We start from the raw sequence: 21,829 nt of genomic DNA, 5'->3' as shown, positions 1-21,829 counted from the left end.
TTTAAGCCGTCGGTGTAGCTAAGTTAGTTACACGTATGTGTAAGGACACTTCTCTCTCTCTCTCTCTCTCTATATATATATATATATATATATATATATATATGAGGAATAAGATTGTACGCTCGACCGTACCTAAAGTTAGGTACGGTAGAGTGCCAAATCACATGGGTCCCACATTTTTGGTGAGCATCTAAACCATTCATTTGCAAGGCCCCATCATAGATATGATGCATACCAAAAATCAGCTCCATAGGATCATCCTAACCCATCCATTTGTGGAGGCCAAAATGGACAGACAGTGTTTGTCCACAAATCTGCCCATTTTGGCCTCCAGTTTTGGAGGGGTTAGGATGATTCAATGGTGCTGATTTTTGGTATGCACCCTATCTATGATGGGGCCTTGCAAATGAATGGTTTATATGCCCACCAAAAATGGGGGACCCATGTGATTTGGCACTCTACCGTACCTAACTTTAGGTACGGTCGAGCGTACAATCCTTTTCCTCTATATATATATATATATGCCCAACCCGAATTCGGGTTAGATGACTTTGAGAGATTTAGAGCCGGGTTGGGTTAGGGTTGACCATCCTCAACTCGAGGCTCAGGTTAGGTTAGATTCCCTAAATTTGTGAAGCCATCAATTGGACAGACGCAGACGGCATGCGATTAATTAGGTAATGTCATGCTTGACGACATGCACAAGTGGGCCAGTTGAGAGTGCGGAGATGAGCCAGCTAAGGATGATCTTGAAGGTGCTGTGCCGAAAAGGAGGGATTCACAATTAGTGGATCCTCGGGGTTCGAACGTGGGAGAGGCATCACTGGAGACAGTGCATGCCCTCCTATGCCTCTCCCACGTTCGAACCCCGAGGATCCACTAATTGTGAATCCCTCCTTTTCGGCACAGCACCTTCAAGATCATCCTTAGCTGGCTCATCTCCGCACTCTCAACTGGCCCACCTGTGCATGTCGTCAAGCATGACATTACCTAATTAATCGCATGCCGTCTGCGTCTGTCCAATTGATGGCTTCACAAATTTACAGTTATGAAAACTGATAGTCTCTGTTTCTATGGACGTAAAATTTGTTTGGTGGTAAAAATGGACATAAAACGAATTTTACTTCTATTTTTATGTTGAAAGAAACGGAGCCATTGTGAAATTTTTTCTAATAAAAATTTTGAATAAATTTTTTCAAAGTTTATTCATGAAAATTTTTCTAAGGCCCTGTTTGGGCCCTGTTTGTTTGGGATTTTGATAACCAATTGTGAGTCCAAAACTAATTATTGGACTAAAAAAACTGTTTTTGGACCCACAATCAGTTCTCAAAATCCCAACAGACAAGACCAAAATAAAAATGCTATGGATATTTCATTATTTGCTCTCTGAATTTATGACAGCTATTATACATTTGTAATATATAAGCACAAGTCATATATTCAATCAAAGGCCTAACTATGAGCCCCCATTAAGAAGTCCCTAAGCTTCAAACCATTTACAATAGTTCAAATAGAGACATCAAGATGATAATGGAAGATGCTGTGTTCTTCACTTATCACATTGGCATGAGTGCAAATGTTAACTGCATACCAACCAAAAAACAGCTATGCATGTGGGGACGTAACTAATCGATATTACATTCCAGACTTTATGATGTTCAAATTCCCAAGAGTAGAGGATGATTTCTGAATTGTGAATTGGCTTAACCTGAAATGAAAAGATTCTTATGTAAGTTGACATTTATAATACCTGGACTTCAAGTTAAAATGATAAATCCCTGATTTGTTGGTTAGCTGAAGTACACAAACACAACTTTCAGGAACCAGATACAGTCTGGAATGTAAAGTTTGAGAAAAAAACTCCAAAACAATTATTTCTGCTGGCATTTTCAACTGAAGCAACAACTAAACGAGTAAATAATTCAAACAATGGTAAGGAGTATTCACCATAAACTGAACTGAATATTAAAGAAAGTACCCAATAGAGAAACAACATTAAAATGAATTTGATCGCAATCAATCTCTACTCAAAATAATGTTTGCATTAGTGCACTTGGAAAAATGGTCAGGCAGCTGATAAGAGTCCATCCTTTTTCTTTGTTATAACTTGTATATCAGATTTTGTTTTTCAAGAAAGCGATGGGGGCAAACAATGAGGAAAGGCCCTTGCCAAATCATGGTATTTACATTGGGTTGCAACTAATCAATCAATAAAATATGAAAAAAGCTATTTCGAAACATTCATCCTTGGGGGCTCTCAATTGGCATCTTGGATAGCGTCCAGCGAAGGACAAGAGACAATGCTGAGCTTGGCTAGAGTATCAGCATGTGCTTAACAACTTATAAGAGGTAAAGGAAGCAGAGAACAAATAGCGTCGTTTCTTTGCTATTCTTACTTTAAGGGTCCACTTCAAATTGTTATCTTTAGGAGACAAGAACCCAATAGGGGGGCTTCCACAAGTCCGAACTTCGGCTTTAAAGAAACACACCACTTGAGAGATGCTTCGAAGTAAAAATGCTCTAAGTTATTAGTGATATCAGTTACTGGAAGCATTTTCATTAGGAGTCAGAAATATAGCCAGAAGTCCTACAAACATTTACTTTACAACTGTTTTTATGCGGATATTGCATTGCATGTTGGCATATATAACTTTCTCTGTTTTCCAGTAGCAAATTGTTCTTAGCCAAGTCAAGTTACTCAATTTTTTGAACTTGAATTTCTATTTATTGATACGACCAAATGAAAGTATTCATCTTGAAAACCATTTAATAGTTTACTTCTGCACTCATATACATAAATAGAAGATTGCCCATACATTTAAGTGTTACATTGCAGGCTACATAATCAAGTTGTTTCACCTTAAATGATGATAATCCTAAGAACCTTACCATGTAAGCAATTTTGGTACGTGGGCTGGATTGAAATTAACAAAGGTACTGGAGTAGTGGTAAGTACTTCACTGTATTGGACTAAAATTGAAGTTTCATCTCCACAACACAAATATGAGATTGACAGATAATAGGTATCTGTATTTCTGACAATGTTTTTCAACAACTGCAGGTAGTCGGCAGTGGCAATAGATTCACTTCTACAAAAGATGTACGTAAAAAAGGTAACAGTCATGGAACTTATTATTAGGCAAGGAAAAAATCAATAATCCATATATTTAAACCAAATAAGTTTATAAAGTAAAGCAAAAGGCGATGACTACATTTGATGTTCCAACTGAAAATTGTCATTAGAACTAATCTGAGTGATTTGATTGTAGCAAAGAATTGCACAAGGAAAAGAAAATCAATGCAATATTCCATGCCCATTTTCTCTAAAACTTTGAGTGAACCATATTCCTGGGGCACAAGGATGTCTCAATAGTAAGTGCCCTGGAGGCAAAGGAGGAAAAGAAGCATTTCTATGGTTTTACCCCTTCTTCATCTGACAACATTAGTAAGGAATTTTATGTTAAATCTAAAGTTTTGCAAAGGTTGTTGTCTCTTAGAAATCTTTCTGATGTAAGTGCCGGTGACAATAGTGCGTTGATGGTAAAAGACAATAAAAAACTTAATGTAAGCTACTAGGAGGTTACTCTGGGGATTTTGCGCTGGCCATTAGAAAGACGAAGTTCAAGATACAGGAGCTGGATTTTCTACTTGCTAGAGGCGGCAGCTAGCATTCCCCTGCGTGTCACAGTTCTCTTCGAGTCCTATTTTCAGTAGAAGACGCAAAAGAGAGTTGTTTGATCACAATATCGACCAAGTCCATGTGTGTATTGCAGGATACAAGTGTATGGAAGGTATGGTTCAACTCATTAATTCTATGCTAAGTAGTATTCTATTGCTTCACAACGCTTAAAATTCCCAACGAGGTCTGTGAGCAAATCGAGAAATCAATAAGAAAACTTCTTTGGTAGTAGAATAACCTCCGAAGATATCCCATAGGGAAAGCTGTCATCTCTGTGAATCACAAAAGAGAAGGTGCTCTGAGCATTTGGAGGTTTGAAGATGTGAGTGTACTGATATCTTCATTTAACTTTGTGTTCACTGCTTCAAGGAAATTCACTCTAGGTTGAATATGAAGGAGATATGATGGAGAAAAGACCATTTTCGTCAACTGCTGGAAGGTGAATCCCTAGTTATTATTGAAAGCGGTGTCCAATAGAAATCCAGAACAACCTGGAAAGTAGTTTCACGAAAGCATACTGGACTTTGGACCGAAAATTGGATTCTGAGAAGGCAAATGTTAGGCTGTCTACAAGTTACATGTAAGACTGTTTTTGTTCTGGACAGAAATGAAAATCTTGTTGCAAATTGTAAATCAAAATCAGTGTTTATGGTTTTATGAAGTCTTTTTGGTCTTCAAGGATAGTTATTGTTTGCGGAAAATGTAAAAGCCATTGTATATTTTCTAGAGTTCTTAATGTCTAGGCTAGTTTATCAAAGAGTCAATGGGGAGTTTCTATGATGTTGCTTAGGATGCCTAATGGGAACTACAACAAAGTGTTTAATGTAATTAGCTATTTTAGGAGTGTTTTGTGTCTATAAGTATGAAGTCATTTGTGTAGAAAGTGTAAGCTTAAAGATCGTAAGCTTCAAGGGAGAGGAAGTGTAGAGATTCTAAGGGAAAAGGGAGAGGAACACCAAATCTCTTGTAAGTTGTTTTGATAAATAAAAGTCCTTTTTATCTTGGTGTTTCATTTGTGTTTTTAGTGGAGCTCTACGCGGGCCCTTTGGCCATGAATTTATCTAGATCCCTTCTCTTACACATTACAACACTACATAATCGATCAATCCATTTGGGGCCAACAAGTGGAATCAGAGCTTAGGATGTGCGGTGTTGAAAATCTAGTACAAAATTTATGCACTTTTTATTTTATTTCTTAAAATTTTATTTTAGTTAAAATGTAGTATATTATATACGAGGAATGCTAGACTCACAAGAACCCTTGCAAAAAAAATCAGGTAAAGGGCGCCCTCATTGGTCAAAACACATTTAGAATGGCGCAAAAAATCACGGTCATAACTGTCATAAAGGGATTTTGACCAATGGGGGCGCCCTTTCCCTGCTTTTTTGCAAGGGCTCCTTTGAGTCTAGCATTCCTCATTATATACTGATAGAAAGATTTTTGAGTCTAATTTCTTATAAAAAAATGGATTGTGAAACGGAGCTCTCTTTAAAAAGTTATTGTAGAAAGAGTGAAAGTATGTCAAAGTGGACTGTTAATCTGAAATCCAAATTTTCAAGTCAGAAATTCCCTTCACGTGTTTGGTTTGGAAGGATGATCTACTTTAAAAGTTAAAAGTTTTTAGGATGATTATGGTCCAAAATTTTACAAGTTTGTATAGAGTAATTTGCTTAAGAATTTTGGTTTAGAATAGAGAACAATGTTCTTCTCTATATCTACCTTTGTGTTTCCATTTGATGACTAGTGTGAATTTCTAGTTTTTGAGACAGATAACAATTTTCTTTCTCTAATTTCTCAAGAGATGATTTTTGGACAGGTGTCTTCTTTTGTGTGCCTTGAAAAAGAGAAAGAATTTCTCTTATTATCCCAATGAATGTTACCTTTTGTGAACCGAGAAAAATGAACAAATGTTTTTTTTTATCTTGATGACGTTTCTAGAAGGCAACGATTATGATTTTTGTTTATGTAGAAGAACAATGGAATGTACTTTTGTTAAAGCTTCGTTCAAAGTATTTCTAAAGGAAGCTACTGAAAAATTGAATCTAAATCCTCCCATTTACAGTGTTTGGAAAAAAGGATTAAACCACATACCAAATTTTAAATCTTCGGTTGAGCTCGGAAAGAATGGAATTTTTAATGACTTTTTCAGAAATGCAGCAAAAGAAGCTGAAGAAAGTACAACACATGTAGCAGTTCATTTCTTGCTGGAATGCTACCTTGTCATCTTCGTCGATGCTGATCGTCAAAATCTAATGGAAGAATGAGAACAAGTGAAAGATTTGAAGAATCACATCAAGTTCCTTTTAGGTGAATTGCAAAGTTGAAGATGAAGATTTCATCAAGTGCATATGTTGATCAAAGAGATGATGGTTAGAAGTTCTAATTTTTCGGGGGGATTTCACTTAAAGGAAGAATGTCGGAATTATAAACCAAAATCAATGTTTATGGTTTTTTGAAAAGTCTTTATGGTCTTCTTGATAGTTGTTATTTGTGGAAAATGTAAAAGTCATTGTACGTTTTCTAGAATTCTTAATGTCCAGCCTAGATAATCAAAGAATCAATGAGGAGTTTTTTTTATGTTGCTTAGGATACCTAAAGGACTCATGAGCACAAAGTGTTAAATGTAATTAGTTATTTTAGGAGTATTTTGTGTCTATAAGTATGAAGTCATTTGTGTAGAAAGTGTAAGCTTAAAGATTGTAAGCTTCAAGGGTAACGCTAAAAGAGTAAGTCTTCAAGGGTAAAGGTTCAAGGGAGAATAAGTTTAGAGATTCTAAGGAAAAAGGGAAAAGAACACGAAACCTCTTCCAAGTTGTTTTGATAAATAAAAGTCCTTTATTTTGGTGTTTCATCTGTGTTTTTATACACTGGGCCTTTGGCTGTGTATCTCCCTAGCTTCCCTATCTTCTCTTGCGCATTACAATACTGCCTAATCGATCCATCCAATTGGGGCCAACATGTACGCTGCAAGTTCAGCAAGAAATACAAATTTGGCAAGCAAATATCAACTATCCCACTCATTAAACAAGATTCCCTTGACTATGTTTATATGTAAGAGAGTACGAAACATCTACAGTTGTTTCGATTGTTTCGATTAACGATAAATCGTAAGTACAACCAAATATAAAGACACAATCCATAGCATAAGACTAAATTAGATCTGTAGAATCCCATCCTAGATCCAGCAAAAATACATCCTAAGCTATCTAGATAAACCATTAACTAATCCCAATATGAATAAACCATATTATGCCTCCATCAAACGAAGTCTTCCCGACCAAATTAGCTTGAGAATAGGTTTAGTCTGTAGAACCAATCTGGAATACGTCGAGTTTATATGGAAGGACAAAAAATTCCTAACATGATTATTTTTTCTTAAATAGGTGCCCAAGATGAAATATTTTATAGATGATAGGTAAAAAATTAACTTGTTGTATATGCACTAATGATTCTGAATCTGCAGCCCAATTTGGACTAATGTTATGCATCAGGTTTAGACTAAACCAAGACATGTTTGACAAACCTCAATGAATGGATTATGATCTCTAAAAAAACACTGTGAGAGGGGAAACATATGGAAAGAGGCAGAAAAGCATTTCAAGCCTTGTGTGTGTGTGTGTGTGTGTGTGTGTGTGAGAGAGAGAGAGAGAGAGAGAGAGAGAGAGGGAGGAAATTTCCATGCAAGGTGGAAAAAATTTAATTTTGATGGTAAAGAAAGAGATAAACCGTTAGTGTCTATATCTTATGAATGTAGAGAATGTAATCAGTTGCAAAACAAATCATCAATCAGATAACGTTTAAAACCAACCAACATAACAAAGGAAGAAATAATAATTTTAGAGTTTTTTGTTTTTGTGTTTTTAACAAAAAGAAAATTTAGAGAGATAATGTCTGGAATTTCAGAGAGATAATGTCTGGAATTTCAGCTGCATGATCAAGTAATATGAAAGAAACTACGCAATGCTGACATTGAACACCCAATAGTTGAAGCCTCCTAATTGTATATTCCCAAGAGTAGAAAGATTAACAAAAAAAATGAAGTTATATGTGCTTGGTTTGATTTTTATGAAGTTATATGTGCATAGGCTGTAGTTTCACTTCACCTTTTAATCAAATTCTTTAGCAATAGGCCTGGCAATTTCCTTTTTGCTGGATAAGCTGAAATCATCAACAAAGGTGAACAGATAAAAATATAAGAAACAATACACTAAGGGAAGAAGCCCCTAGGGGCAAAGAAAATAAAGAGATCTCATAACAAACAATCATGTAGAGAAACCCCAAAGTGACCAAAAAACATAACACAAATTCAATGAAGCATACTAGGTAAATTCATCCCAGTTAGCTTTCTTTTTGTGAAAACAAGTTATAATCCTGTTCACATTTGGTAAGTAAATTTGAAAATATAAGGGGAACAAATTTATGAAATAGCCCTACTAGCATCGTATCAATTGTCATAGAACTTTAGAGAAGGCAATTTTGACATAAGACAGATAGCCCTACTTTGAAGTATGTAGAAGTCTAGATCATGTTTTAACATAAACAGTTACTTTGCATAGGTGGTCCATCCTAAGCTAGGGAGGATGTAACAAAATGCTTCTCAAATTTGGGTTTGTTTACTAACTGCAAGTAATAGGATTACTCATCTAGAACAATGTATTGGTAGTCCTTTGTTGAAATCCTTTTGGACCTCCTTGAGTACCATCTGAATGTTAGAATGTTAGATGCATATTGGTTCTTTGACTGGAGATTTCATAAACAATATTGCATTTTCATCATTTTATAGATAAAAAATTTCAAAAAATTCAATTTGCAGGAAATAAAGACACATATCCCAGTTGATGATCAGATAAAATCAAAGTAAAAGAAGTGTAAGAAAAAGGCTTCTGATATACACAATACCAATGTCGATGATTGAGAATCGTATATGTCAGCATTAAGAAATAGCCAAGCAAGAAATCCTTGCACATTAGCAAATACCACAACTGTCTTTAGTGACTGTATTAACAATTCTTTTTCTTAAAACACTTGGAGTCACTGGTAGTATGAGTAATTTATAACCATAAGTTATAGGACCTTGATACCCATTTTCTTAATTTCAATTATTCTATAAATCTTGTTTTATTTTATCATGAAAATAAGATGTAAGAAGTGAAAATGGAGTACATCCGACATAAAGTATTCAAAATCTTTACCGTGTATTCTTACGGGAAAAATGAAGATACTGTGGAATTGAGAAATATCGTAACCATTTTTAAATGCTGAGATTTAACTAGAAAATCAGATAATGTTTGGGTTGGAGAAGCAAGTCGTAGACAATTCAATTATTCTTCTCTTCTTCATGTTTTGTGGAAGAGATTTATTTTCTTCTGAACCCGAAATTCCAGTTTTCCTTAATTAATGGGTTTTTTCTCTAGAAAGAAAGGGAAGTAGAAAAAATTAGGAGATCATTCCTTGGAATCATACTTGTGAAGAGACTGCTAACTAATAAAATTTTAAAATTTTGAATATTTGAAAGTTCAAATTTGAATGTGGAGAATTTAAAGTTTGAATGTAGAATTAGTAGATTATCGGATTGAAAGTAATGGATATTTTGGGGCTTCAGGGAGGCTCAATGTGATTCAATCAGTGTGAGTGAGTAGGACTCAGAGCTTGATTCAAGAAGTACAATTGTGTCTAGGGTGCCTAGCTTAAAGTGCTAGCGATTTAGAGCTTTAAAGTATGCAATTTCAGTTTATTCAAAGGGTTTAAAAGGCTCGATAATATGAAGTTATGACTTCAATTGCCAGGCAGATGACAGTTCAAAGGTTGTGTTTAATGATAGATAAAGGCTTCCCTTGGGGTTTAAAGTAACTGTTGAGTCTTTATCTTAAGTAGTATACTGTAATGTAAGCAAGATAAGGATAACTCATTATTAAAGTGACAAAGCTTAAGAAGTAATAGATTCTGGGATCAACAAGATTGCTAATAAAATGACACCTATGACGGAATTGTTAAGTAATGTGAATATATTAAATCTGATTTCAACCGAGGAGTGTCTGAAATCCTAAGCAAAATTAAAACACGATGCAATGATGTTCATGCAAAATAGTGAGCTTCTGTAAGATTTTGATTCAAGGGCATTAGCTAAGGAACAGAGGAGAGAAGTATAAAATTTCTCAAACAGTGAAAGAGTATAGATTAGTAAAGAGTTAATGTTGAAAATGGTTGCTAAGATGCTTCCTATTATAACCCCTTTTATGTCTGCAGTAGGGTAAATGGATAAGATAGAATAGGCTCATTTGACTCTGGAAATAGAAAATACCACAGATTTAATAGAAAATAAATGTGTTCCCTCTGGGCTAAAATAATTGGAGATTGTTCATGAATCTTGCAACTGTATGACTGTAAATGGATAAAAGAATGGCAGCAAGATAGCTTCAAATGAACCCTGCAGGGAAAATGATCGTTTGGAAGATTTTAGGTTCTTTAACAACCCATCTGCAATAGGTAAAATTAGAAAATTGTGTAGATCGAATAGCCTTTTTTTTCAAGATTGGATGTTGCAACAGTTACAGAGCAAAGAAAAGTCAGAGAACATGCATAAAAAAAGTTGAAATTGCAAGCATTAGATAAAAAGGAATAAGGTTTAGAAAAAAGTGTAGAAAGTCAAGGGATTGATTGGGATTCCTTCAGTTGATGGATTTAGGGCAAGAGTTGAGGGTTTTCAACAGACACAAGTGAAGGGAGATGCACTGCATGTTGGGTCTCTTTTTCCTTCAAAAAAAAAAAAGGGGGATATTCACACAGTTGTTTATGGAAAAATTGTTTAAAAAATGCAAAGTTTAGGTGATATTGTCAAAAAAGGGTACGTTTGGTTTTTTTCTAACTCAGGGCTGTCAGTTACGGTGGAGGAGAGATTTGGACTAAAATCCCTATAAACCTCTTTTTTCCCTCCACTTTCTTGCACTTATCCCTATGCACTACCTACCCCCTTCTTCTTCTTCTTCCTCCCTCAAGGCTTATGAAACTTGGAAAACATCATGGCATGGAAGGTTTTTGAAGGTTGCCATTAACCTACTACCTTCATCTTCCAAGGCTTCAAAAAAGTGGGAAACTCCATGCAAGGTTTTTGATGCTTGCCATTAACTAACAACTTTCTCTTCCTCAAGGCTTAAAAAAAGTGGGAACTCTATCCAAGGTTTTTGAAGGTTGCCATTTATACTACTAGGGAACCACATTTTATACCTCAGAACCACTAAGGAACCGCATTTTATACCCCGGAACCACTAGGGAACCACATTGTATACCACGGAACCACTAGGGAACCACATTTTATACCCCGGAACCACTAGGGAACCACATTCACCTCGGAACCACTAGGGAACCACATTTTCTACCTCGGAACCGAACTACATTTTCTACTCGGAACCACTAGGGAACAACATATTATACCACGGAACCACATTTTATACCCCGGAATCACTAGGGAACCACATTTTATACCCCGGAATCACTAGGGAACCACATTTTATACTTCGGAGGGAACCACACTTTCTACCCCGGAACCACCAGGGAACCACATTTTATACCACAGAACCACATCTTATACCACGAAACCACTAAGGAACCACATTTTCTACCCCTGAACCAACAGGGAACCACATATTATACCCCGGAACCACTAGGGAACCACATTTTATACCACAGAACCACTAGGGAACTACATTTTATACCCCGGAACCACTAGGGAACAACATCTTATAACATGGAACCACTAGGGAACCATATTTTATACCCCAGAACCACTAGGGAACCACATTTTCTACCCCAGAACCACTAGGGAACCACATTTTATACCCCGGAACCACTGGGAAACCATATTTTATACCCCGGAACCACTTGGGAACCACATCTTATACCATGGAACTGCTAGGGAACCACATCTTATACCACGGAACCGCTAGAGAACCACATTTTATACGCCGGAACCACTAGGGAGCCACATTCACCCCGGAACCACTAAGGAACTACATTTTCTACCCCGGAACCATTAGGGAACCACTAGGGAATCACATGTTATACCACGGAACCACTAGGGAACCACATCTTATACCACGGAATCACTAGGGAACCACATCTTATACCACGAAACTATTAGGGAACCACATTTTATACCCCAGAACCACTAGAGAACCACATTATATACCTTGGAACCACTAGGGAACCACATTTTATACCCCGGAACCACTAGAGAACCACATTTTATACCCTGGAACCACTGGGGAACCACATTTTATACCTCAGAACCACTAGGGAACCACATCTTATACTACGAAACCACTAAGGAACCACATTTTATACCCCGGAACCACTAGGGAACCACATTTTCTACCCCGGAACCACTAGGGAACAACATTTTATACCCCGGAACCACTAGGGAACCACATTTTATACCTCAGAACCACTAGGGAACCACATTTTATACCCCAGAACCACTAGGGAACCACATCTTATACCACAGAACCACTAGGGAACCACATTTTCTACCCCGAAACTACCAGGGAACCACATTTTCTACCCCGGAACACTAGGGGATCACATTTTATACCATGGAACCACATCTTATACCACATAACCACTAGGGAACCACATTTTCTACCTCGGAACCACTAGGGAACTACATATTATACCCCGGAACCACTAGGGAATCACATCTTATACCACGGAACCACTAGGGAACCACATTATATATCCTAGAACCACTAGGGAACCACATTTTATACCCCAGAACCAGTAGGAAACAACATCTGATACGTCAGAACCACTAGGAAACAACATTTTATACCCCGGAACCACTAGAGAACCACATTTTCTACCCCGGAACCACTAGGGAACCACATTTTATACCCCGGAACCACTAGGGAACCACATTTATACCCCGGAACCACTATAGAACCACATTTTATACCTCAGAACCACTAGGGAACCACATTTTGGTTCGGACTTCCGAACCAATCTTTGGATTTCCGAATGGAAGCCAGTAGAAATGGCAAATCTACTGGTTTCCGTTGGAAATCCGAAGGTTAGTTCGGACTTCCGACTCGAAAGTCCGAAAACAAACGTCAGAAATCCGACGGAAACCAGTAGAACTGGAGCTTTATCTCGTTGGCAATTAAGTTTTTTTTTCAAAACTACAATGGCAATGGAGCTTTATCACCTTGCAAATGGAGTTTTTTTTCAAAACTACAATGGCAATGGAGCTTGCAAACGTTGCCAATGGAGTTTCAGGCAGGAAGGCTTGTGGAAGGCTTAGGGAAGAAGAAGGGGGTAGGTGGTGCATAGGGATAAGTGCAAGAAAATGGAGGGAAAAAAAAGGTAGGAGGGGTATTTTAGTCCTAATCTCTCCTGCACCGTACCTGACAGCCCCTCTCATAGAAAAAAAACAAACGTACCCTCTTTTGACAATATCACCTAAACTTTGCATTTTTTTCACAATTTTCCCTTGTTTTATTGAAGAAAAGCAAAACCAGGTAGAGAGAGAGAGAGAGAGAGTCACGTACCTGGCTAGAATGGCGACACCCTTGACCCATTTATAAATATTTTGGGGATGTGAGAGATGTTAGGCCAATACTGGCCTCCATCCTTTTGGCACTGTTTCTCTAGCTGGGGACATTTACCAATTGAGAAATTTTTAAGCGTGGTGGGCAGCCCATCCTCAGGCAAAGAATGCAGTTGAGGGCAACCAAGAATTATCAATAGTTCGAGGGAGGTGAGATTGTTGAATATCCCGTTGGGCAGGAATTTGAGATCCTTACAATATCCTATGTGGAGTTCTGTGAGTGTGGTGGGCAGCAACTCCCCTGGCAACATCTCGAAATTTTTAAGCATCAGTTTTCGGAGGGAGGTTAACTTCTTGTGTATCCCATTGGACAGGATCTCGATATTATCAATGGCGAGAAATCTGAGCATGCTGATCATCTCCTCTGGCAGGGACTTGATATTACCACAATCCATGATCCCAAGAGATGTAAGTGTCGTGGGTAGCCCCACGTCGCATGTCAACAATTCGAGTTGCGGACAATTCAAAATTGTCAATTGTTTGAGGGAGGTGATTCTCTTGAGCATTCCCTTGGGGAGGGACTTGAGATTATCACATTGTAAGAATTGAAGGGATTCAAGATGGATGGGCAGTGCCTCCTCTGGCAAGGATGGGAGTTGAGTAACCACCACCAATTGTTTGAGAGACGTGAGATTTTGTAGCCCCCGCATAGGAATAGACTTGAGGCTATCACATGAAGTTATCCAGATAATTTTAAGCGTGATGGGAAGCCCCTGCTTCTCACCGTCGTCTGCGAAGGATTCAAGTTTGGGACACTTTTGAATTTTTAAAGATTCGAGAGAGGCAAGGTTATGCAACCCGACCTTGTTTGGCCAAGACACCAACTCACCACAATTTTCAATCTCCAACCTTTTAAGTGCTGCTAGGGGTTGAAGCAACCCTTCAGGTAGTGATATTAACCCTTCAAAATTTGTAATACTTAATGAGGTAAGAGTAGTGAGGCGAGGCACTGAGCTCAATACCATCTCCCCACAATGATCCAATGCCAAATCATGAACCGATATGAGGTGTGGAAACTCTTGCAACTTGGGACAATTTGATATTTTAAGTTGATCGAGCTTGGGCATACTGTAAGCCTCTACCCCACACCATTTCTCCAAATTAGGCATGTCTTCGACTACTAAAGCCTCCAACAATGGAAAACCCTTTTTAACCCCATTGGTCTCACCAACAAATTCGCACCCAATATTTTTCAAACCATCCATTCCCATTATCCAGAGACTTTTGAGGTACGGTAGCTGCCCAAGGGGTGGTAGCTGTTGGCAATTCCTACATCCGAGTAGACGAACCTCTGTCAGGCTAAAGTAGGATAAGGAATCCACCCGCATCATCCAATCTGGGAAACTAACAGCACCATAAGACACTATTTGTAGCCTTCTGATGCTGGAGTGAGGCCGGAGGCCTTTCAGTACCTCCTCATCAACTCCTCCATCTCGAGAAATATCATTACTCCATTCCAACCGTAACTCATCAAGGTGTTGTTTTTCCTTGAGATTGGCTTCCTCGCTTTCCTTCATATTCATCACATTCTCCAACTGTAAAATATGAATTTTTCCACTCAGCTCCCCCAAGTCCTGTAACTGTCCTATCCCACATTCACTTTTTCTGTCCACAAAAAACCTACTCAATGTCTGAAGATTTGTTAACTTCCCAAGTCCCGGTGGCATAGAAATCCTACATTCCTCCAGACCAAGATGTCGCAAGTTAACTAAGTTGCTGCTGTTTTTTGGTAACTCGACAAGTAGCTGGCAATAATTAAGATGTAGTGTTTGTAGATTGTAGAGGCTAGACGTTGATTCAGGCAACCTTGTAATATTAGTGCTAGAGAGGTCAATGTACCTCAAATGAATTAGATGTCCAATGACATCAGGCAACTCTGTGACATTTGCCCCAGCCAAATCTAGTACCCTCAAACATCTCAATTTCAAGAAAAAATCACTAGAGAGTTGCCTAATGGGCCAAAAGGAGTATACAATTAGTAGAAAGGTGCGTAATCTCTTAGACTCGTGGAAGATCTCAAAAATTTGCGGGCTGAAATTGTCCTCCCATATCAATGATGAATAGCGAGCCTTTGTAAGGATATTACCCATTTTGACATCCCGGTTGTTGTAAATATCATTATCCACTCTAAAAAATTCCTCGCTGGAAATGGATTGTGCTAGGTCAAGAATCAGATCATGCATTTCATAAGTTGAGTCGATTTGAGACTTACTAAAAAAGGACCTCCGTGTCAAAATATCCAAATAATCAGAACCTATGTCCTCCAGTTGCTTCCTTCCTTCAGGCTGAATAAATCCTTCTGCTATCCATAGTTGGATTAGATATTCCTTTTTAAAGTTAGAATCCTTTGGGAATAGGGAGCAGTATGCAAAGCATTGCTTTAGATTTGCAGGTAAGTGGTCATAGCTGAGTTTTAGAGCTGGCAAAATATTTTTTCGCACCTCTGATTCCCAAATCTCACTTTTTAAGATACTCTCCCACTTGCTCTCATCGGTATTAGAGTGCAAGAGACCTCCAAGACTTTCTATCGCCAAAGGCAAGCCTTTGCACTTTTTCACGATCTTTTGACCAATTGCTTCCAATTTTTGAGATACATCTGAAATTCCCACTGTGAATGCCCGCCCGGTAAACAATGACCAACTATCATTCTCATCTAAACCCTTCAAATCATAAGCAGGAATTGTGCTCATGATTCTTGAAACTTCTGAACTCCTCGTAGTTACTATAATTCTACTTCCCTTTTCTCCAAAACTTAATGGGGCTTGTAGCCTTGTCCAATCACTAGGATCCTCACTCCATACATTATCTAAGACGAGTAGAAATTTCTTCCCCATCAATATCTCCTTAAGATTGTTTTGAAGTGGATCTATTTCCTTGAGATCACAAGATTTCTTAGTCATCGATTCTATAATTGCTTTTGTGAGTCTAGTAATATCAAAATCTTTAGACACACAAACCCATGCCCGAATCTCAAAATGATCCTCCACCCTCTTATCATTATAAATAAACTGGGCAAGAGTTGTCTTTCCAAGACCCCCAATGCCCACTATCGCAATAACACAGATATCCTTCAACAATACAGATTCATTCGGCGACAAAAGCAATTCCAGTATCTTCTTTTTATCATCAACCCGGCCAAAAACCTTTGATTCATGTATTACGGAGCTGATCAGTGATAGCCTTCTTCTTTTTGGTTCCCTCCTCCATTCTCCTTGTTTGAGATGGAGATCCTGTCTTTCCTTTGCAATCTTATCAAGTCTCTCACGAATTTCCCATATTTTGTTTGCTAACTCATGTCGAGGCAGAAATGGTATGCGAGTAATACAAGACAAATACAAGTTGCGTACCATGCTGGTTTGAACTGCGCCTTCCAACTTTGATCGGAATGCTTTGGCGGCAAACTCGTCTATTACATCATCTGCATCGTAAGCAACATCCTTAAGTTTCTGAAGCCAATCTCTGACGGCGCTACTGGTTACTTGTTGATCTTCAGCATCTTTAAGCACCGCTCGAACTGTGGATAATGTGCTGGACAGGTTTTCGAGCTCCTCTTTAACACCCCACTGTAATTTAATCTCTTGTATTGCTGAATCCGTCAATTTTTCAACGAGTGCTCCAACAAGAGGGGATAGGAATAGTTCCGCCATAGCTTCTTCCTGCTTTGGAGAGGAGAACCAACGAAAATGGAAGGGATAATATGTTGTTTCTTGCACAGGAAAGAGTGTAAGAAGAGTCTAAAGTCTAAACAAGGACTTTTGCTTTGGCAGGAAAAGCAAGTAACTAAGGGAGATGAATTTTTTGCACACACAGTTGGATAATATACCTCCTGTAAGGCTGTAATGTGATTGGACGTCAAAAGCGTTGAAGTCACCCATAACTCACGTTAACAGGGGGTGTATTATTTTACAGGGGGGCGAAAAAATCATCTCTCCTAAGTAACTAATTAGTAACTTACAATTGTAACTTAAAAAAGGAATGGGAAATGATATCCCCCCACCGAACATTATTCGTACCTTGTTAATAATGGAAGCAAAGTAGTTTCTTTTTTTTTTTTAAATAAATAGAGATTACCCAATATTTAACTAGGCACGAAAAGATAAGATCAAATCGGAAGGAAGAAAAACTATTATCTTCTACCTACTTGATAACAAAGCAGGGAGGCAATTAGGAGGGGTACGTGTTGATATTTGCATAATATACAGTTCCTCTATAGATCGGAGGGCACAACCTATTTACGTTGTGTTCCATCACTTGGACGGTTTGGATCATCCTAAAGTGTGGTCCGTACATTACTTTTTGAAAAAATACGGGCATTTAAGGGCTTACACCATATAAAAACTCGCCTTTATATTCGTTTGATTTTCTTTTTGAAAAAGAAGTGTTTAGAGAGACATAAGTGAAGGGAGATGCACTGCATGTTAGGTTGTTCTATTGAAGAAAAGCAAAACCAGGCACAGAGAGAGAGACGTGTACCTGCCTAGAATGGCCACACCCTTGACCCATTTATAAATATTTTGGGGATGCGAGAGATGTTAGGCCAATATTGGCCTCCTTCCTTTTGGCACTGTTTCTCTAGCTGGGGACATCCTTCAATCGAGAAATTTTTAAGCGTGTTGGGCAGCCCTTCCTCAGGCAAAGAATGCAGTTGAGGACAGAAACGAATTATCAATTGTTCGAGGGAGGTGAGATTGTTGAATATCCCGTTGGGCAGGAATTTGAGACCCTGACATTTTATTATGTGGAGTTCTGTGAGTGTGGTGGGCAGCAACTCCCCTGGAAAGGTCTCGAGCTGTGGACAGCCCCCAAATATCAGTTGTCGGAGGGAGGTCAACTTCTTGTGTATCCCATTGGACAGGATCTCGATATTATCAATGGCGAGAAATCTGAGCATGCTGATCATCTCCTCTGGCAGGGACTTGATATTACCACAATCCATGATCCCAAGAGATGTAAGTGTCGTGGGTAGCCCCACGTCGCATGTCAACAATTCGAGTTGCGGACAATTCAAAATTGTCAAATGTTTGAGGGAGGTGATGCCCTTGGGGAGGGATTTGAGATTATGACATTGAAAGAATAAAAGGTATTCAAGATTGATGGGCAGTGCCTCCTCTGGCAAGGATGGGAGTTGAGTAACCAAAGTCAATTGTTTGAGAGACGTGAGGTTTCGTAGCCCCCTTATAGGAATAGACTTGAGGCTGTCACATAAAGTTATCTCGATAGATTTAAGCGTGATGGGAAGCCCCTGCTTCTCACCGTCGTCTAACAAGGATTCAAGTTTGGGACACTGTTCAATTTTTAAAAATTCGAGAGAGGCGAGGTTATGCAACCCGACCTTGTTTGGCCAAGACACCAACTCACCACAATTTTCAATCTCCAACCTTTTAAGTGCTGCTAGGGGTTGAAGCAACCCTTCAGGTAGTGATATTAGCCCTTCAAAATTTGTAATACTTAATGAGGTAAGCGTAGTGAGGCGAGGCACTGACCTCAATACCATCTCATGACAACAATCCAATGACAAATTATTAACCGATATGAGGTGTGGCAACTCTTGCAACTTGGGACAGTTTGATATTTTAAGTTTATCGAGCTTGGGCATACTGTCAGCCTCTACTCCACACCATTTCTCCAAATTAGGCATGTCTTCGACCACTAAATCCTCCAACAATGGAAAACCCTTCTTAACCCCATTGGTCTCACCAACAAACTCGCACCCAATATTTTTCAAACCATCAATTCCCACTATCCAGAGACTTTTGAGGTACGGTAGCTGCCCAAGGGGTGGTAGCTGTTGGCAATTCCGACATCCGAAGAGATGAACCTCTGTCAGGCTAAAGTAGGATAAGGAATCCACCCGCATCATCCAATCTGGGAAACTAACAGCACCATAAGAATCTATTTGTAGCCTTCTGATGCTGGTGTGAGGCCGGAGGCCTTTCAGTACCTCCTCATCAACTCCTCCATCTCGAGAAATATCATAACTCCATTCCAACCATAACCCATCCAGGTGTTGTTTTTCCTTGAGATTGGCTTCCTCGCTTTCCTTCGTATTCATTACATTCTCCAACTGTAAGATATGAATTCCTCCTCTTAGCTCCTTCAAGTCCTTTAGCTGTCCTATCCCACATTCACTTTTTCTGTCCACGGAAAACATACTCAATGTCTGGAGATTTGTTAACTTCCCAAGTCCCGGTGGCATAGAAATCCTACATCCCTCCAGACCAAGATGTCGCAAGCTAACTAAGTTGTTACTGTTTTTGGGTATCGCTACAAGTTGCTCGCAATAATTAAGATGGAGTGTTTGTAGATTGTAGAGGCTAGACGTTGATTCTGGCAACCTTGTAATTTTAGTGGAAGAGAGGTCAATGTACCTCAAATGAATCAGATTTCCAATGAAATCAGGCAACTCTGTGACATTTGCGTTAGCCAAATCTAGCACCCTTAAACAAGTCAATTTTAAGAGAAAATTACTAGAGAGTTGCCTAATGGATGAAAAGGAGGTTAAAAATATTAGAAACGTGTGTAGTCTCTTATTGTCATGGAAGTTCTCAAAAACTTGTGGGCTGACGTTGTCCTCCCATATCAATGATGAATGGCGAGCTTTTGCTAGGATACTACGCAATTCGACGTCCCCGTTGTTGTAACTATCATTATCCACTTTAAAACATTCCTCGCCAGAAATAGATTGTGCTAGGTCGTGAATCATGTCATGCATCGTGAACTTCGAGTAAATGGTTCGAGACTTTTGAAAGAATGACCTCCAAGTCAAAATATCAAAATAATCAGAACCTATGTCCTCCAGTCGCTTCCTTCCTTCAGGCTGAATATATCCTTCTGCTCTCCCACTTGCTCTCATCGGTATTAGAGTCCAACAGACCTCCAAGACTTTCTATCGCCAAAGGCAAGCCTTTGCACTTTTTCACGATATCTTTGCCAATTGCTTCCAATTTTTGAGATACATCTGAAATTCCCACTGTGAATGCCCGTCGGGTAAACAATGACCAACCATCAGTCTCATCTAAACCCTTCAAATCATAGGAAAACTTTGTGCTCATGATTCTCGAAACTTTTGAACTCCGCGTAGTTACTATAATTCTACTTCCTTTTTCTCCAAAACTTAATGGGGCTTGTAGCCTTTTCCAATCACTAGGATCCTCACTCCATACATCATCTAAGACGAGTAGAAATCTCTTTCCCTTCAATATCTCCTTCAGATTGTTTTGAAGTGGATCTATTTCCTTGAGATCACAAGATTTCTGAGTCATCGATTCTATAATTGCTTTGGTGAGTCTAGTAATATCAGAATCTTTAGACACACAAACCCATGCTCGAATCTCAAAATAATCCTCCACCGTCTTATCATTGTAAATAATCTGGGCAAGAGTTGTCTTTCCAAGACCCCCAATGCCCACTATCGCGATAACACAGATATTCTTCAACAATACAGAATCATTCGGCAACAAAAGCAATTCCAGTATCTCCTCTTTATCATCAACCCGACCAAAAACCTCTGATTCATCTACTACGGAGCTGGTCGGTCACGTCTTTCCTTTGCAATCTTATCAAGTCTCTCACAAATTACCCTTATTTTGTCTGCTAACTCATGTCGAAACAAAAATCGTTTGCAAGTAATACAAGACAAACACAAGGTGCGTACCTTATGCCCCTTGCTGGTTTGAATTCTGCCTTCCAACTTTGATCGGAGTGCTTCGGTAGCAAACTCGTCTACTACATCATCTGCATCGTAAGCAACATCCTTAAGTTTCTGAAGCCAATCTTTGACTGCGTTACTGGTTACTTGTTGCTCTTCAGCATCTTCAAGCACGGCTCGAATTGTGGATAATGTGCTGGACAGGTTTTTGAGCTCCTCTTCAACACCCCACTGTAATTTAATCTCTCGTATAGCTGAATCAGTTAATTTTCCAACGAGTGCTTGAACAAGAGGGCGTAGGGATAGTTCCGCCATAGCTTCTTCCTGTCTGGAGAGAAGAACCAACGAAAATGGAAGAGATCGATAATGTTGTTTTTTTTCACAGGAAAGAGTGTAAGAAAGAGTCTAAAGTCTAAACACAGACTTTTGCTTTGGCAGCAAAAGCAAGTAACTAAGGGAGATGAATTTTTTGCTCACACAGTAGGATAATATAATACCCCTGTAAGGCTGTTATGTGAATAGACGTCAAAAGCGTTGAAGTTACCCATAATTCACGTTAACAGGTGGTGTATTATTTTACAGGGGGGCGAAAAAATCATCTCTCGTAAGTAACTAATTAGTAAGCTACAATTGTAACTTAAAAAAGGAATGGGAAATGATATCCCCCCACCTAACATTAAAAATAAAATCTCCTACCTAACATTATTTGTGCCTTGTTAATAAAAGAATAAAAAATCCAGAAGCCCAGTAATGGAAGCAAAGTCGTTTCTTTTTTAAAAAAATAAATAGAGATTACCCAATATTTAACTACGCACGAAAAGATAAGATCAAATTGGAAGGAAAAAAAACTATTATCTTCTACCCACTTGATAACACGAATCCAAACACTACCAAAAACACAGT

General features: G+C 38.7%; 2 protein-coding genes across 9 annotated transcripts in view; both read right to left on the bottom strand.

The window, feature by feature from the left end:
• Positions 1-21,829, bottom strand: part of LOC143875990 (putative aldehyde dehydrogenase) — a 122,457-nt gene that overhangs the window by 96,012 nt on the left and 4,616 nt on the right. The window lies entirely within an intron of this gene.
• LOC143875673 (uncharacterized) lies at positions 1,438-20,868 on the bottom strand. The gene is made up of 4 exons (XM_077377280.1): positions 17,759-20,868; positions 13,220-17,012; positions 7,784-7,838; positions 1,438-1,708 (listed from the first exon to the last, which is right to left on the bottom strand). Exons 1-2 carry the CDS (start codon positions 20,129-20,131, stop codon positions 13,224-13,226), a joined length of 6,162 nt encoding a protein of 2,053 aa, XP_077233395.1. The 5' UTR covers positions 20,132-20,868; the 3' UTR covers positions 1,438-1,708; positions 7,784-7,838; positions 13,220-13,223.

Source organism: Tasmannia lanceolata, unplaced genomic scaffold, assembly GCF_043159265.1.
Source record: "Tasmannia lanceolata isolate RefF3 unplaced genomic scaffold, GAP_Taslan_0.1 ptg000004l, whole genome shotgun sequence".
Classification (NCBI taxonomy): domain Eukaryota; kingdom Viridiplantae; phylum Streptophyta; class Magnoliopsida; order Canellales; family Winteraceae; genus Tasmannia; species Tasmannia lanceolata.
Note: the sequence above shows the minus strand (reverse complement) of the source record. Positions and strands in the feature narration are given on the sequence as shown.

What these genes read in the sequence shown, in the direction of transcription:
- LOC143875673 (XM_077377280.1), bottom strand. Translation starts at nt 20,131, where the DNA reads ATGAGAGCAAGTGGGAGAGCAGAAGGATATATTCAGCCTGAAGGAAGG. An exon ending in GGTCAAGGGTGTGGCCATTC is followed by an intron (nt 17,013 to 17,758) that starts TAGGCAGGTACA and finishes TTTAGACTTTAG; the next exon opens with ACTCTTCTTACACTCTTTCC.